Raw genomic sequence first — 18,422 nt, 5'->3', positions numbered from 1 at the left:
ATGTCCTAGAGAGGGAGACCCACTGTAGTCTCTCATAGGGATTGTTTTCATTGTGTTACTGTGTGTGTAGGTAGCACTGCTCTTAAAGCTAGAATCCCACATTGAAACAATAACAAAGTGGTCACCCCTCCTCTGTTTTGGAAAAAGAAAGTTGAGTGACGGGCCTGAAGAAATGTAACCACATTCAAATGCATAGATGTATCTCCGGATGTAAGGACTGAACCTCCATGAAATCAAGTTATAAAATATAGTTTTTGGGGCGACAGGTAGCCTAGTGGTTAGAGCATTGTGTCAGTAACCAGCAGGTAGCCTAGTGGTTAGAGCATTGTGTCAGTAACCAGCAGGTAGCCTAGTGGTTAGAGCGTTGTGTCAGTAACCAGCAGGTAGCCTAGTGGTTAGAGCGTTGTGTCAGTAACCAGCAGGTAGCCTAGTGGTTAGAGCGTTGGGCCAATAACCAGCAGGTAGCCTAGTGGTTAGAGCGTTGGGCCAGTAACCAGCAGGTAGCCTAGTGGTTAGAGCGTTGGGCCAGTAACCAGCAGGTAGCCTAGTGGTTAGAGCGTTGGGCCAGTAACCAGCAGGTAGCCTAGTGGTTAGAGCGTTGGGCCAGTAACCAGCAGGTAGCCTAGTGGTTATGGCGTTGGGCCAATAACCAGCAGGTAGCCTAGTGGTTAGAGCGTTGGGTCAGTAACCAGCAGGTAGCCTAGTGGTTAGAGCGTTGGGCCAGTAACCAGCAGGTAGCCTAGTGGTTAGAGCGTTGTGTCAGTAACCAGCAGGTAGCCTAGTGGTTAGAGCGTTGTGTCAGTAACCAGCAGGTAGCCTAGTGGTTAGAGCGTTGGGCCAATAACCAGCAGGTAGCCTAGTGGTTAGAGCGTTGGGCCAGTAACCAGCAGGTAGCCTAGTGGTTAGAGCGTTGGGCCAGTAACCAGCAGGTAGCCTAGTGGTTAACCAGCAGGTAGCGTTGGGCCAGTAACCAGCAGGTAGCCTAGTGGTTAGAGCGTTGGGCCAGTAACCAGCAGGTAGCCTAGTGGTTAGAGCGTTGGGTCAGTAACCAGCAGGTAGCCTAGTGGTTAGAGCCTAGTGCGTTGTGTCAGTAACCAGCAGGTAGCCTAGTGGTTAGAGCGTTGTGTCAGTAACCAGCAGGTAGCCTAGTGGTTAGAGCGTTGTGTCAGTAACCAGCAGGTAGCCTAGTGGTTAGAGCGTTGGGCCAGTAACCAGCAGGTAGCCTAGTGGTTAGAGCATTGTGTCAGTAACCAGCAGGTAGCCTAGTGGTTAGAGCGTTGGGCCAGTAACCAGCAGGTAGCCTAGTGGTTAGAGCGTTGGGCCAGTAACCAGCAGGTAGCCTAGTGGTTAGAGCATTGTGTCAGTAACCAGCAGGTAGCCTAGTGGTTAGAGCGTTGGGCCAATAACCAGCAGGTAGCCTAGTGGTTAGAGTGTTGTGTCAGTAACCAGCAGGTAGCCTAGTGGTTAGAGCGTTGGGCCAGTAACCAGCAGGTAGCCTAGTGGTTAACCAGCAGGTAGCCTAGTGGTTAGAGCATTGTGTCAGTAACCAGCAGGTAGCCTAGTGGTTAGAGTGTTGTGTCAGTAACCAGCAGGTAGCCTAGTGGTTAGAGCGTTGGGCCAGTAACCAGCAGGTAGCCTAGTGGTTAGAGCATTGTGTCAGTAACCAGAAGGTTGCTTGATCGAATCCCTGAGCTGACAAGGTAAAAATCTGTCGTTCAGCTCCTGAACAAGGCAGTTAACTCACTGTTCCCCGGTAGGCCATCATTGTAAATATGAATTTGTTCTTAACTGACTTGTCTAGTTTACTAAAAGTCTGTGTTTAACCGGGGACATTTCTCGTGTGGGACGACCATCATATCCACTACACTATGGAAACTGCTGGCTGAAAGAAGCTACGGGGCGGCAGGGTAGCCTAGTGGTTAGAGCGTTGGACTAGTAACCGAAAGGTTGCAAGTTCAAATCCCCGAGCTGACAAATCTGTCCTTCTGCCCCTGAACAGGCAGTTAACCCACTGTTCCTAGGCCGTCATTGAAAATAAGATTTTGTTCTTAACTGACTTGCCTAGTAAAATAAAGGTAAAATAAATAAAACAAGGAGTTAACTGTATTTTACTGATATTATTTTCATTTAAATTTACTCCCATTATGAGGCATTCATGAAAAGCAAAGTTCTCTGTTACAAATCAGGTACTTCTCACGTGTCAGAGATCTCTTGTGGACCTGGTTTTGAACCGGAGACATATATTGTGTGAGTCAAGCATGAAAAGCACTTGACTCTACTGAAACTGAGAGTTCAAGAATCTACAAGGAGTAATAAGAATTTCACTGATATTCTTTGCATGTAATTCCCATAATGAGGTATTCAAGAAAAGCGGCATTCTCTGTTACAAATCAGGTGCTTCTCGTATGTATCAGAGAAATGTGTTTTTGCACCGGAGACCTTTCTCGTGTGAGGCAAACGTGATAACCACTACACTACAGAAACTGCTGTGTGAATTAGTAAACGGAATCATTTTCTGAGGCTATACAGTGTTTGTTTACATTCACATTGTGTAGAAACATTGGGGTAAATCATACTTATATTCGTGGTTCTGACGGGGTACGGCAGTTGAACTAAGCTCATGAGGCATTTATAAGTTATATTCTTCAAGTCAGTGGGTATATAGTCAGTGGAGTCAGTGGGTATATATCATTAATTTATGAAACAAAAAATGGATCTAGCAACTAAGGATTCTATCTTTAAATACACTAAGCTTCTTATCTTGACTGGAGTTCTATCTGCAGAACACTGCCTCTGTGGAGCTAATGATGAAGGAGATAGTTAACCTGCACATTCTGGACGACATTCTGTATGACATTCTGTTCACATTCTGTATGACATTCTGGATGACATTCTGTATGTCGGATGTATGACATTCTGTATGACATTCTGTATCATATTCTGTATGACATTCTGGATGACATTCTGTATGTCGGCTGTATGACATTCTGTATGACATTCTGTATGACATTCTGTATGACGGCTGTATGACATTCTGTATGACATTCTGTATGACATTCTGGATGACATTCTGTATGACATTCTGGATGACATTCTGTATGACATTTTGTATGTCGGCTGTATGACATTCTGGATGACATTCTGTATGACATTTTGTATGTCGGCTGTATGACATTCTGTATGACATTCTGTATGACGGCTGTATGACATTCTGTATGACATTCTGTATGACGGCTGTATGACATTCTGTATGACATTCTGTATGACATTCTGTATGACGGCTGTATGACATTCTGGATGACATTCTGTATGACATTCTGTATGACGGCTGTATGACATTCTGTATGACATTCTGTATGACGGCTGTATGACGGCTGTACGGCACAATGAAACAAGCATTCAGAACTACCTGTCTTATTGTTCATGTGTTCATTCTTGTCTTTTTCAGGATTACCTGCCTTGGTGGTTGCCGTCTCAATGGGATTCACCAAAGCAAAAGGCTATGGGACACCCCAATAGTAGGTTCTTTTCTCACTTCTTTCTACCTGTGTCACCTTGGTAGTTCTGATTATAATGTATATCATGTGGCATTTGCTCATGGTTATCACTGTCTATATCCCAAAATGCTGTAAAGCCTCATACTAATTGTGTCAATGGTCATTTAAATCAGAAGAATTTCATTTTCAGAAATGTTGGTAAATGAGCTTTTATTGTTTAAAGAACGTGAAAGAGATGGGTGTGTTTTCTCACTATCTAATCATGGCATGGGCTTGTTCAATTACAAAGGAGAGCCTCACACTCTAGGAGTTTAATAACCCATGTTTGACAGACAAGCTGTCTTCATCAGGGTGTAATGACAAACACTGTGCGTCACTACTTTATATACTTTGAAAGGACACACACAGGTGTCTGTAATCAAGGGGTTGTTCAATGACACGTTTTTGTTTCAAATCTATCAGATGATGGTTTCATTTCAGAGAGACAAAGAATCATGTGTTTTTTGCTAAACGTTATACATCTGCCTCACTCAGATAAATAAGTAGTTCTACTAGGTTTTCAAATGTAACAAATAACTACATTTTTAATAAAGAACTTTACAAATTTTATATTTGTGACATCAGTATTACAAAAATGTAAAATAATAATAATAATATTGCTTCTTTAACGAGGACAACAGTTTTCAGCTGTGCTAACATAATTGCAAAAGGGTTTCTAATGATCAATTAGCCTTTTAAAATTATAAACTTGGATTAACTAACACAACGTGCCATTGGAACACAGGAGTGATGGTTGCTGATAATGGGCTTCTGTACGCCTATGTAGATATTCCAAACAGCCGTTTCCAGCTACAATAGTCATTTACAACATTAACAATGTCTACACTGTATTTCTGATCAATTTGATGTTATTATAATGGACAATGGCTTTTCTTTCAAAGACATTTCTAAGTGGCCCCAAACTTTTGAACGGTAGTGTATATGCAAAACATTTACATTTGACATTTTAGTGATTAAGCAGATGCTGTTATGCAGGCAGACTTACAGGTGGTGCATTTATCCTGAGATAGCTGGGTGGGACAACAACATATCACAGTTAAAGATATTTCATTCCATCTAAACAGTGGATATATATAGCGTTTTGCAAAAAAATATTGTTTTATTTCACATCTAAAATCTGTGAATTAAAAAAAATCTGAGAGCAATAATATATTAAGCACACATGAATGTACCCACATGCAAATGTGAAAGCTTGGTTAGCTAGGCTAGGGTGAACCCTACAAACCTGACAAACCCCCAAGACAACCCTAGTGGGCATTTTAAAAGATTCTGACAAACCCCCATCTCCTCCTGAGTTGTGTCCCAACTGAATACTAGTACATAAACCATGTTTTAAAACTCTCGTTAGCATTTTATTCCCCAGTAAAACTTCCTGAAGCAGAACCACAGCATATGCCTGTACTCCCTTGACACTAGAGGATAACACAACTGTATGCAGCTGTGCACCATTAAGTTGATGTGATTCTGGGGTTACATTTCTTTGTGGGAGTTGGTTCGCTAGCTGATGTCTCCTCTTCTCTTCTCTTCTCCTCTCCGCTCCTCTCCAATCCACTCCTCTCATCTTCTCCTCTCCACTCCACTCCTCTCCTCTTCTCCTCTCCTCTCCTCTCCAATCCACTCCTCTCCTCTCCTCTTCTCCTCTCCTCCCCTCTCCGCTCCACTCCTCTCCTCTCCTCTCCTCTCCTCTTCTCCTCTCCTCTCCACTCAACTCCACTCCTCTTCTCTTCTCTTCTCCTCTCCACTCCACTCCTCTTCTCTTCCCCACTCCTCTCCACTCAACTCCACTCCTCTTCTCTTCTCCTCTCCTCTCCACTCCACTCTTCTCCTCTTCTCCTCTCCGCTCCTCTCCAATCCCTCCACTCCACTCCTCTTCTCTTCTCCACTCCTCTCCACTCCACTCTTCTTCTCGTCTCTTCCCCACTCCTCTCCACTCCACTCCACTCCTCTCCACTCCTCTTCTCCTCTCCTCTCCTCTCCACTCCACTCCACTCTTCTCTTCTCCACTCTTCTCCACTTCTCTCCACTCCACTCCTCTCCTCTTCTCCTCTCCTCTCCGCTCCTCTCCAATCCACTCCACTCCACTCCACTCCTCTTCTCCACTCCTCTCCACTCCACTCTTCTTCTCTTCTCTTCCCCACTCCTCTCCACTCCACTCCTCTCCACTCCTCTTCTCTTCTCTTCTCTTCTCTTCTCTTCTCTTCTCTTCTCTTCTCTTCTCTTCTCTTCTCTTCTCTTCTCTTCTCCTCTCTCCTCTCTTCTCTTCTCTTCTCTTCTCTTCTCTTCTCTTCTCTTCTCTTCTCTTCTCTTCTCTTCTCTCTCTTCTCTCTCTCCTCTCCTCTCCTCTCCTCTCTTCTCCACTTCACTCCTCTCCACTCCTCTCCTCCTCTCTGCTCTTCTCCTCTCTTTTCCTCTCCTCCTTTCCTCTCCTCCTCTCTCTACAGTTGCTGGCTATCTCTAGAAGGTGGTCTCCTGTATGCCTTTGTTGGACCGGCAGCAGCAGTGGTTCTGGTATGTATTATAGTACTGCTGATTAAAGTACATATTATAGCATTACAGTACTGCTGATTAAAGTACATATTATAGTATTACAGTACTGCTGATTAAAGTACATATTACAGTATTACAGATTAAAGTACATATTATAGTATTACAGTACTGCTGATTAAAGTACATATTATAGTATTACAGTACTGCTGATTAAAGTACATATTATAGTATTACAGTACTGCTGATTAAAGTACATATTATAGTATTACAGTACTGCTGATTAAAGTACATATTATAGTATTACAGTACTGCTGATTAAAGTACATATTATAGTATTACAGTACTGCTGATTAAAGTATGTATTATAGTATTACAGTACTGTATTACAGTACTGCTGATTAAAGTACATTAAACATGTATTATAGTATTACAGTACTGCTGATTGATTATTACAGTACTGCTGATTAAAGTATATTATATAGTATTACAGTACTGCTGATTAAAGTAATATTATAGTATTGCTGTACTGCTGATTAAAGTATGTATTATAGTATTACAGTACTGCTGATTAAAGTATGTATTATAGTATTACAGTACTGCTGATTATGTATTATAGTATTACAGTACTGCTGATTAAAGTATGTATTATAGTATTACAGTACTGCTGATTACAGTATGTATTATAGTATTACAGTACTGCTGATTAAAGTATGTATTATAGTATTACAGTACTGCTGATTAAAGTATGTATTATAGTATTACAGTACTGCTGATTAAAGTATGTTTTATAGTATTACAGTACTGTAGATTAAAGTATTACAGTACTTGATTAAAGTATTACAGTACTGCTGATTAAGTAGTATTATAGTATTACAGTACTGCTGATTTATAGTATTCTAGTATTACAGTGCTGCTGATTAAAGTATGTATTATAGTATTACAGTACTGTAGATTAAAGTATGTATTATAGTATTACAGTACTGCTGATTAAAGTATGTATTATAGTATTACAGTACTGCTGATTAAAGTATGTATTATAGTATTACAGTACTGCTGATTAAAGTATGTATTATATTATTACAGTACTGCTGATTAAAGTATGTATTATAGTATTACAGTACTGCTGATTAAAGTATGTATTATAGTATTTATTACAGTACTGTGATTATGTATTATGTATTACAGTATAGTATTACAGTACTGCTGATTGTATGTATTATAGTATTACAGTACTGTAGATTAAAGTGTTTTATATTATTATTAAAGTATGTATTATGATTACAGTACTGTGTATGTATTATAGTATTACAGTACTGTGATTTATTATAGTATTACAGTACTGTATTAAAGTATGTATTATAGATTACAGTACTGTAGATTGTATGTATTATAGTATTACAGTACTGCTGTATTATTATTACAGTACTGTAGATTAAAGTATGTATTATAGTATTACAGTACTGCTGATTAAAGTATGTATTATAGTATTACAGTACTGCTGATTAAAGTATGTATTATAGTATTACAGTACTGCTGATTCAAGTATGTTTTATAGTATTACAGTGCCTATCTGCTCATTAAAAGGGAGAAGGCTTGCAGTATCATTGTATGTTTAGGTTAAGTACTATTCAAGGTTGAAGGTGTCTTAATTATCCCATACATACTGTAATATTGGTTTACAGGCAGGATGAGCATACAGTACATACAGTACATACTATCACATATAAAACATAGACTCATTCGTTGCCTTGTTGGTTATTGTTGTAAATGTACATTTTGTAAAACTGGAAGTGTTTGCTGAAAGAAAGTTCAATTCTTAGTATTTACTACAATCACTGTCTACACTCTTAGAAAAAAAGGTGCTATCTAGACCCTAAAAGGTTTTGGGGGCTGTGCCCATAGGAGAACCCTTTGAAGAACCCTTTTGGATTCCATTGAAAAAACCTTTCTGCAGAAGGTTCTACATTGAACTCAAAAGGGTTCTACCTGGAACCAAAAAGGAAAAATGATCATATGGGACTAGCTTTTTTGCTAAGAGTGTAGCCTCCTTCCAAAATCTTGACATTTTTCATCAAAGCAGTAAGCACTGATTAAATTACATTCAAAATACTTGATTTATCCCACAAGGGGCAATTATTGCAAATCTGGTGTTAGTGTTTGAGTTACTGTTTGTCTAAGGAGGTGCTTTTGCTTTGTAAAATAACAGCAGCTGCTGTCAGACAGACAAAGCCTCCCTGAAGGCTCTGGTGTTGGATTGAGGGGAACATAGAGGTCAGGTCTTGCGAGTTAGTACATGTAATGTCAGTGCCATGAGTAAGTCATACAGCCCTAGATGTCACTTTACAACAGAGGAGAGGAAGAATAGAGGAGAGAGATCAAAATAGAGGAGAGAGATCATAATATAGAGAGAGATCATAATAGAGGAGAGAGACCATACTATAGAGAGATCATAATAGAGGAGAGAGACCATAATATAGAGAGATCATAATAGAGGAGAGAGACCATAATATAGAGAGAGAGATCAGAATAGAGGAGAGAGATCATAATAGAAGAGAGATCATAATAGAAGAGAGATCATAATAGAGGAGAGAGATCATACTAGAAAACGATCATAATAGAGAATGATCATAATAGAGGAGAGAGATCAGAATAGAGGATAGAGATCATAATAGAGGAGAGAGATCAGAATAGAGGAGAGAGATCAGAATAGAGGAGAGAGATCATACTAGAAAACGATCATAATAGAGAATGATCATAATAGAGGAGAGAGATCAGAATAGAGGATAGAGATCAGAATAGAGGATAGAGATCAGAATAGAGGATAGAGATCAGAATAGAGGATAGAGATCAGAATAGAGGATAGAGATCATAATAGAGGATAGAGATCAGAATAGAGGATAGAGATCATAATAGAGGATAGAGATCATAATAGAGGAGAGAGATCATAATAGAGGAGAGAGAGATCATAATAGAGGAGAGAGATCATAATAGAGGAGAGAGATCAGAATAGAGGAGAGAGATCAGAATAGAGAGAGACAGAATGTGTACGGTACACTAATAATGTCAATCACCTTCTGTATTTCACAAGGATAATGACATCTTATTGACATACTAATGCAGCTAACTTTCCTAAAGTACACAAGTGTCTTTAGATGTGACATTGTTCCCTCACCTTAGTCCAGGACTGGGGTCCATTCCATTAGGAGGATTGGAGTTGGAATCCACATTTCTGTTTACTTCCTTTATTGAAATGGAAGTGACCCCAATCCTGCCCTCTGAAAATGTAAATGTCTCCCTTCAGACCTTGACAGTGTCCTCTTAGTGTAATGGAGTTGTGTTGGTGAGTGGGAGAGCCAGGCTGATTCCCACCAGTTACACTGCTTTTCTCTGTAAACAGTTGAATATCAGGGAGTGTAACTAGTTATATGTTTTCATTCGTCTCAGGGATTCAAACCGGCAACCTTTCAGTTAGTGGCCCAGTGCTTTGAACCGGTAGCCCCATATGACTAAATATATTCACGTTTCCCTCAGGTATATGACTAAATATAGTCAGGTTTCCCTCAGGTATATGACTAAATATATTCAAGATTCCCTCAGGTATATGACTAAATATATTCAGGTTTCCCTCGGGTACATGACTATACAGTATATATTCAGGTTTCCTTCAGGTTTATGACTAAATATATTCAGGTTTCCCTCAGGTATATGACTAGATATATTCAGGTTTCCTTCAGGTTTATGACTAAATATATTCAGGTTTCCTTCAGGTTTATGACTAAATATATTCAGGTTTCCCTCAGGTATATGACTAGATATATTCAGGTTTCCTTCAGGTTTATGACTAAATATATTCAGGTTTCCCTCAGGTATATGACTAGATATATTCAGGTTTCCTTCAGGTTTATGACTAGATATATTCAGGTTTCCCTCAGGTTTATGACTAAATATATTCAGGTTTCCCTCAGGTATATGACTAAATATATTCAGGTTTCCTTCAGGTTTATGACTAGATATATTCAGGTTTCCCTCAGGTATATGAATATATATGTGAAGGTATTCCTTCTCTATGAACAGGTCAACATGGTGATTGGTATCCTGGTGTTCAACAAGCTGGTCTCCAGAGACGGGATTCTGGAGAAGAAGCCGAAGCATCGAGCTGGGTAAGAAACCACCTACAGCAAAGATATAGAATCTCTATTCTATTCTATTCTATTTCTATGACCTGTAGTATGTCTGAAGCAGCTGGGTAAGAGAGCACCTACTTATAAAATACATTGTGATACACAGCAAAGACAGACAGCAACTAGTTATTCTTCCTTATTTAGTTATACTTCCTTATATGGACATTGAAACACTCCATGTTGGCCGGAGTGTTGACTGTATAGTCCTAAGATCTGCAGTGGTCTACTTCTCCAGTCCTTTAGTATACATCGTAGTCTGACTCCCCCTCACCACACATTCACACAGACCCTCTGAATCTCTTCATTTTCCATATGGAGATTAGGCCTCGTTCTTTACTCTGTCTGATGGGAGAACATTAGAGGTATCAACATAAAGAGGTCACATCTCTCTGGGGGAGACGACGTGTGTGTGTGTGTGTGTGTGTGTGTGTGTGTGTGTGTGTGTGTGTGTGTGTGTGTGTGTGTGTGTGTGTGTGTGTGTGTGTGTGTGTGTGTGTGTGTGTGTGTGTGTGTGTGTGTGAGGAGAGTAGGGGAGAGACGTGGCAGAATCAGTCCATAATGAAAATAGTTTAAAACGCCCACCACCCACAGGTCCCCAGATTGGCCCTGACTACTACTAACAAGATACAGAGCTGGAATGAGTTATTTTCTGTCGTCTTCTCGTTGGTTGGTACACCAGCATCCCTCTTAAACAGCCCCACATAAAGACAGGTTTATACTCGGTCTAACAACATGTCTGTAGACCACTAGAATGTGACAACTGTCCACAGACAGTCCTGAGATCTACTGTAAACCAGCCTTAGGTCATCTTGTCATGTGTTTTTAGAACACTTTGGCCCTGCCTGACTACTACTAGTGTGATACAGAAAGTTGGGATGCCATTCCAAGTGATGTTTTTTTCACTAACGTCATTTTCTGTCTTCATCTTGATGCGTGTTAATCCCAAAGCCCTCTACAACACCCACGCTAACATGAAAAGTTGTGGGTGCTCCTGTTTTTTCTTAACCCTTGTGTGGTGTTGAGGTCTGTGGGACACATTTTCAGTGTTTACTAAATGAAAAATGCAATTTATTATTTTTTCAATCTGGACTCTTTGGCCTTGGCTCATTTTCTGTGAAGAACATGTTTTTATTGAGTGCACACTGTGAAACTACACAATACATGTTTTATTTATTGTATTTTTTTATTTAACCTTTCACTTGGCAAGTCTTGCGGGAACCTGCACGATGTTATTACAATATATTATTACAATATATTATTACAATATATTATTACAATATATTATTACAATATATTATTACAATATATTATTACAATATATTATTTCAATACATTGTAAAAAAAAAAAAAAAACATTTTTCCAAACTCTCCCCCAGCCAGGTGCAAATTGGGTGAGGAACACAACAGAGAAATAGCTTTGCATGTGTGGCTCCTTACCACAATGAATCAGTAAGGCAAAAATCATCTCTGCTCAGAGAGACTTCAAAATAATTTTTGCAGCGAGAGAAGCTGGTGTGGAAAGAGTGTTTTCCACTTTGGAAGATGAAGCATCTTCAGCCCCAGGACCAGCCCGTCAGCAACCAGCCCCAGGACCAGCCCGTCAGCAATCAGCCCCAGGACCAGCCCATCAGCAACCAGGACCAGCCCATCAGCAACCAGGACCAGCCCGTCAGCAATCAGCCCCAGGACCAGCCCATCAGCAACCAGCCCTGGGACCAGCCCATCAGCAACCAGCCCCAGCACCAACCTGTCAGCAACCAGCCCCAGGACCAGCCCGTCAGCAACCAGCCCTAGGACCAGCCCATCAGCCTCCAGCCCCAGGACCAGCCCGTCAGCAACCAGGACCAGCCTGTCAGCAACCAGTCCCAGGACCAGCCCGTCAGCAACCAGCCCCAGGATCAGCCCGTCAGCATCCAGCCCCAGGACCAGCCCGTCAGCAACCAGCCCCAGGACCAGCCCGTCAGCAATCAGCCCCAGGACCAAGCCCATCAGCAACCAGCCCCAGGACCAGCCCGTCAGCAACCAGCCCCTGGACCAGCCCATCAGCAACCAGCCCCAGGACCAACCTGTCAGCAACCAGCCCCAGGACCAGCCCGTCAGCAATCAGCCCCAGGACCAGCCCGTCAGCAACCAGCCCCAGGACCAGCCCATCAGCAACCAGCCCCAGGACCAGCCCGTCAACAACCAGGACCAGCCTGTCAGCAACCAGCCACAGGACCAGCCCATCAGCAACCAGCCCCAGGACCAGCCCTTCAGCAACCAACCAGCCCCAGGACCAGCCCATCAGCAGCCAACCATACCCAGGACCAATCCGTCAGCAACCTACAGGAGGAGAAATATGGATGTCAAAAAAAATTGAAATTGAATGGTCTTCTTGTCCAAGGAATGGACCACCCCTCATGGCTGCCAATGTGATAAAGATACAACCAGGACCATCCCTCATGGCTTCCAATGTGATAAAGATACACCCAGGACCATCCCTCATGGCTGCCAATGTGATAAAGATACAACCAGGACCATCCCTCATGGCTGCCAATGTGCTAAAGATACAACCAGGACCATCCCTCATGGCTGCCAATGTGATAAAGATGTAACTAGGGCCACCCCTCATGGCTATCAATGTGATAAAGATACAATCAGGACCATCCCTCATGACTGCCAATGTGATAAAGATGTAACTAGGGCCGTCCCTCATGGTTGCCAATGTGATAAAGATAGACCAGGACCACCCCTCATGACTGCCAATGTGATAAAGATACAACCAGGACCACCCCTCATGACTGCCAATGTGATAAAGATGTAACTAGGGCCACCCCTCATGGCTATCAATGTGATAAAGATACAACCAGGACCATCCCTCATGACTGCCAATGTGATAAAGATACAACTAGGGCCGTCCCTCATGGTTGCCAATGTGATAAAGATACAACCAGGGCCGTCCCTCATGGTTGCCAATGTGATAAAGATACAACCAGGGCCGTCCCTCATGCCTGCCAATGTGATAAAGATGTAACTAGGGCCACCCCTCATGGCTGCCAATGTGATAAAGATACAACCAGGGCCGTCCCTCATGGTTGCCAATGTGATAAAGATACAACCAGGGCCGTCCCTCATGGTTGCCAATGTGATAAAGATACAACCAGGGCCGACGCGGATGGAGGTTTCTCATGTGCAGGACATAGTCTCCTTTTGAACTGTTCATCCCAGACACCATCCAGAAAATCATTCTGGACTGTACTAATTTGGAGGGAAGGTGTGTTTATTTATTTATTTTTAATTAGGGGGGAGGTTCTTATCCTTGCTGGTGTTTTCAGATCCAATGGAGAATCCACAGAATCCCTGAGAACTTTTCTGTGCAACAATGTAAAACTTCCACATTATTTACAGGATTATCCATTTCAATAACCGAGACACCAGACCAGCTCGGCGGCAGAGAGACAAGCTAGCTGCAATCAGGTCAGTGTGTGACTAGTGGGTGGACCGCCTTCCCCTGTTTTACAACCCCGGGCCCAACGTTACTCTTGATGAGCAGCTTATGCCATTTAGGGGCCGCTGCCCCTTCAGGCAGTACATACCGTCTAAACCTGCAAAATATAGAATCAAGATCTGGGCTGCCTGTGATGCTGCTTCATCATATGTGTGGAACTTGCGAGTATATATGGTGAAGTCAAATGGAGGAGCCCCTGAGAAGAACCAAGGGATGCGGGTTGTCCTGGAGGAGCCCCTGAGAAGAACCAAGGGATGCGGGTTGTCCTGGAGGAGCCCCTGAGAAGAACCAAGGGATGCAGGTTGTCCTGGAGGAGCCCCTGAGAAGAACCAAGGGATGCGGGTTGTCCTGGAGGAGCCCCTGAGAAAAACAAAGGGATGCGGGTTGTCCTGGAGGAGCCAATGAGAAGAACCAAGGGATGCGGCTTGTCCTGGAGGAGCCAATGAGAAGAACCAAGGGATGCGGGTTGTCCTGGAGGAGCCAATGAGAAGAACCAAGGGATGTGGCTTGTCCTGGAGGAGCCCCTGAGAAGAACCAAGGGATGCGGGTTGTCCTGGAGGAGCCCCTGAGAAGAACCAAGGGATGCAGGGTGGCCTGGAGGAGCCCCTGAGAAGAACCAAGGGATGTGGCTTGTCCTGGAGGAGCCAATGAGAAGAACCAAGGGATGCGGGTTGTCCTGGAGGAGCCCCCGAGAAGAACCAAGGGATGCGGGTTGTCCTGGAGGAGCCCCTGAGAAGAACCAAGGGATGCGGGTTGTCCTGGACGTGACACAGTGACTCCGTGGCCACAACATCACATGCAATAACTTTTTTACTTTGCACAAGCTGGGACAGGAGCTCCTCAAGAGGAAGCTGCCGATGGTAGGAACAGAGCTTCCACCTCAGCTGCTGAATGCACGGAAGAGGCCTATCAATCCCTCTTAGTTTGTGTTCACGGCCGACACGTCCCTAGTGTCTTACGTGCCAAAGAAAGGCACAAATGTGGTACTCTTGAGTACGCTGCATAGGGATGGGAGAATCTATGACCAGGAACATCATAAACCAGAAATGATAATGGATTACAATGCTACAGAAGGAGGGGTGGACAAGACAAGCTGGTGACTGGCTACAGCTGCAGAAGGAGGGGTGGACAAGACAAGCTGGTGACTGACTACAGCTGCAGAAGGAGGGGTGGACAAGACAAGCTGGTGACTGGCTACAGCTGCAGAAGAAGAACCCTCTGCTGGCCACTTGTGATATTCTTTTAACATCTTGGACGTACAACACGTTTGTCAACTGGATGGCGTTGAACCCAGACTGGAACAGAGGGAAGCTCCAGAGGAGACGGCTCTTTCTCGAGGAGCTGGGCAAGGCATTGGTAAGACCCCAAATCCAGAGGAGACAACATATCCCAAGGACCCCAGCTTCTGCAGCCATCATGAGGAGGATTCAGGAAGAGGATGCTGGTGCCCCATCTGCCCGACCCACAGAACCAACAACTCCAGTACGGGAAGTAAGTGTGAGTGATGTTGTTGCATATGTGTGTCTGACTCTCCTACATTGGCCTGCTGTAACTATATATGTGAGTGAGATGTTAGTAAAATTCCTGAACTTAGTGTTTTCATCATTCTAGATTGCAGCCGGTAGCAACAAGAAGAAGCACTGTGATGTGTGTGGACAAGAAGGACAGGAAGACACAGTACACATGCATCAAGTGCAAGAAATAAATTTGCAACACACACACAGTAAAACTCTGTCCCTCATGTGGTGTGTAGACCGGCCTTAATTTGTGTTCAATGGGGCTCATTTATCATTTCCATAAAATACTGTAGGAATATTTGTCCTTCCAATGTATTCAGTTCAAAGCAATAAACATCAATTGTGATGAAAACATTGTTTCATTTATATTTGTTCAAGATAAACATGATTTATTCCACCCATGTCTTGATTATAATATATTTTTGTTTATAAAAATCACATTTTACAACAACAACAAAAAACGAATAGCGCTTGTATAGATAAATGAGAAATATGAACCACGTATGCTGTCTATATTGCTTGTAATTGATATAAGTCAACATCTAAGTATGAATTATTAAGTATTTTTACATAAATTGTTATGGCTGTATTGTTTTATAACCCCAAAATGTTGTGTGTCCATCAGACCCGTGAACATTGGATGAATAGCATGAACACCACACAAGGGTTAAAAACACGGACAAATTGGCCCTAGATTCTGCTAATATGATAGAGAACGTTGGGATGGTGTAGTGCTGCTTCTTCACTACTGTCATCACTAGTGTCCACATGTTGTATGAGAGAACAGAAGGAATGCTATGCTAGTCATAGTGCTGTTTCTTCACTACCATCATCACTAGTGTCCACATGTTGTATGAGAGAACAGAAGGAATGCTATGCTAGTCATAGTGCTGCTTCTTCACTACCATCATCACTAGTGTCCACATGTTGTATGAGAGAACAGAAGGAATGCTATGCTAGTCATAGTGCTGCTTCTTCACTACCATCATCACTAGTGTCCACATGTTGTATGAGAGAACAGAAGGAATGCTATGCTAGTCATAGTGCTGCTTCTTCACTACTGTATGAGAGAACAGAAGGAATGCTATGCTAGTCATAGTGCTACTTCTTCACTACCATCATCACTAGTGTCCACATGTTGTATGAGAGAACAGAAGGAATGCTATGCTAGTCATAGTGCTGCTTCTTCACTACCATCATCACTAGTGTCCACATGTTGTATGAGAGAACAGAAGGAATGCTATGCTAGTCATAGTGCTGCTTCTTCACTACTGTCATCACTAGTGTCCACATGTTGTATGAGAGAACAGAAGGAATGCTATGCTAGTCATAGTAGTGCTGCTTCTTCACTAGTGTCCACATGTTGTATGAGAGAACAGAAGGAATGCTATGCTAGTCATAGTGCTACTTCTTTCTTCACTACATGTTGTATGAGAGAACAGAAGGAATGCTATGCTAGTCATAGTGCTGCTTCTTCACTACTGTCATCACTAGTGTCCACATGTTGTATGAGAGAACAGAAGGAATGCTATGCTAGTCATAGCTTCTTCAACAGAAGAACAGAAGGAATGCTATGCTAGTCATAGTGCTGCTTCTTCACTACTGTCATCACTAGTGTCCACATGTTGTATGAGAGAACAGAAGGAATGCTATGCTAGTCATAGTGCTACTTCTTCACTACCATCATCACTAGTGTCCACATGTTGTATGAGAGAACAGAAGGAATGCTATGCTAGTCATAGTGCTGCTTCTTCACTACTGTATGAGAGAACAGAAGGAATGCTATGCTAGTCACAGTGCTGCTTCTTCACTACCATCATCACTAGTGTCCACATGTTGTATGAGAGAACAGAAGGAATGCTATGCTAGTCATAGTGCTGCTTCTTCACTACTGTCATCACTAGTGTCCACATGTTGTATGAGAGAACAGAAGGAATGCTATGCTAGTCATAGTGCTACTTCTTCACTAGTGTCCACATGTTGTATGAGAGAACAGAAGGAATGCTATGCTAGTCATAGTGCTGCTTCTTCACTACTGTCATCACTAGTGTCCACATGTTGTATGAGAGAACAGAAGGAATGCTATGCTAGTCATAGTGCTACTTCTTCACTAGTGTCCACATGTTGTATGAGAGAACAGAAGGAATGCTATGCTAGTCATAGTGCTGCTTCTTCACTACTATCATCACTAGTGTCCACATGTTGTATGAGAGAACAGAAGGAATGCTATGCTAGTCATAGTGCTACTTCTTCACTACTGTCATCACTAGTGTCCACATGTTGTATGAGAGAACAGAAGGATTGCTATGCTAGTCATAGTGCTGCTTCTTCACTACTATCATCACTAGTGTCCACATGTTGTATGAGAGAACAGAAGGAATGCTATGCTAGTCATAGTGCTGCTTCTTCACTACTGTCATCACTAGTGTCCACATGTTGTATGAGAGAACAGAAGGAATGCTATGCTAGTCATAGTGCTGCTTCTTCACTACTATCATCACTAGTGTCCACATGTTGTATGAGAGAACAGAAGGAATGCTATGATAGTCATAGTAATGCTTCTTCACTACTATCATCACTAGTGTCCACATGTTGTATGAGAGAACAGAAGGAATGCTATGCTAGTCATAGTGCTGCTTCTTCACTACTGTCATCACTAGTGTCCACATGTTGTATGAGAGAACAGAAGGAATGCTATGCTAGTCATAGTGCTACTTCTTCATTACTATCATCACTAGTGTCCACATGTTGTATGAGAGAACAGAAGGAATGCTATGCTAGTCATAGTGCTGCTTCTTCACTACTGTATGAGAGAACAGAAGGAATGCTATGCTAGTCATAGTGCTACTTCTTCACTACTATCATCACTAGTGTCCACATGTTGTATGAGAGAACAGAAGGAATGCTATGCTAGTCATAGTGCTACTTCTTCACTACCATCATCACTAGTGTCCACATGTTGTATGAGAGAACAGAAGGAATGCTATGCTAGTCATAGTGCTACTTCTTCACTAGTGTCCACATGTTGTATGAGAGAACAGAAGGAATGCTATGCTAGTCATAGTGCTACTTCTTCACTACTGTCATCACTAGTGTCCACATGTTGTATGAGAGAACAGAAGGAATGCTATGCTAGTCATAGTGCTGCTTCTTCACTACTGTCATCACTAGTGTCCACATGTTGTATGAGAGA

General features: G+C 42.3%; 1 protein-coding gene across 4 annotated transcripts in view; it reads left to right on the top strand.

The window, feature by feature from the left end:
- The window catches only part of adgrb3 (adhesion G protein-coupled receptor B3), a 251,581-nt gene that overhangs the window by 184,006 nt on the left and 49,153 nt on the right, over positions 1-18,422 (top strand). For all 4 annotated transcript variants that reach the window (XM_065023041.1, XM_065023038.1, XM_065023039.1 and 1 more), the window contains exons 19-21: positions 3,449-3,518; positions 5,999-6,065; positions 10,119-10,204. In XM_065023041.1, the coding sequence (XP_064879113.1) occupies positions 3,449-3,518; positions 5,999-6,065; positions 10,119-10,204 (223 nt within the window). The remainder of the gene's footprint in view (positions 1-3,448; positions 3,519-5,998; positions 6,066-10,118; positions 10,205-18,422) is intronic.

The sequence above is a fragment of the Oncorhynchus nerka genome, linkage group LG10 (genome assembly GCF_034236695.1).
Source record: "Oncorhynchus nerka isolate Pitt River linkage group LG10, Oner_Uvic_2.0, whole genome shotgun sequence".
Lineage (NCBI taxonomy): Eukaryota > Metazoa > Chordata > Actinopteri > Salmoniformes > Salmonidae > Oncorhynchus > Oncorhynchus nerka.
Note: the sequence above shows the minus strand (reverse complement) of the source record. Positions and strands in the feature narration are given on the sequence as shown.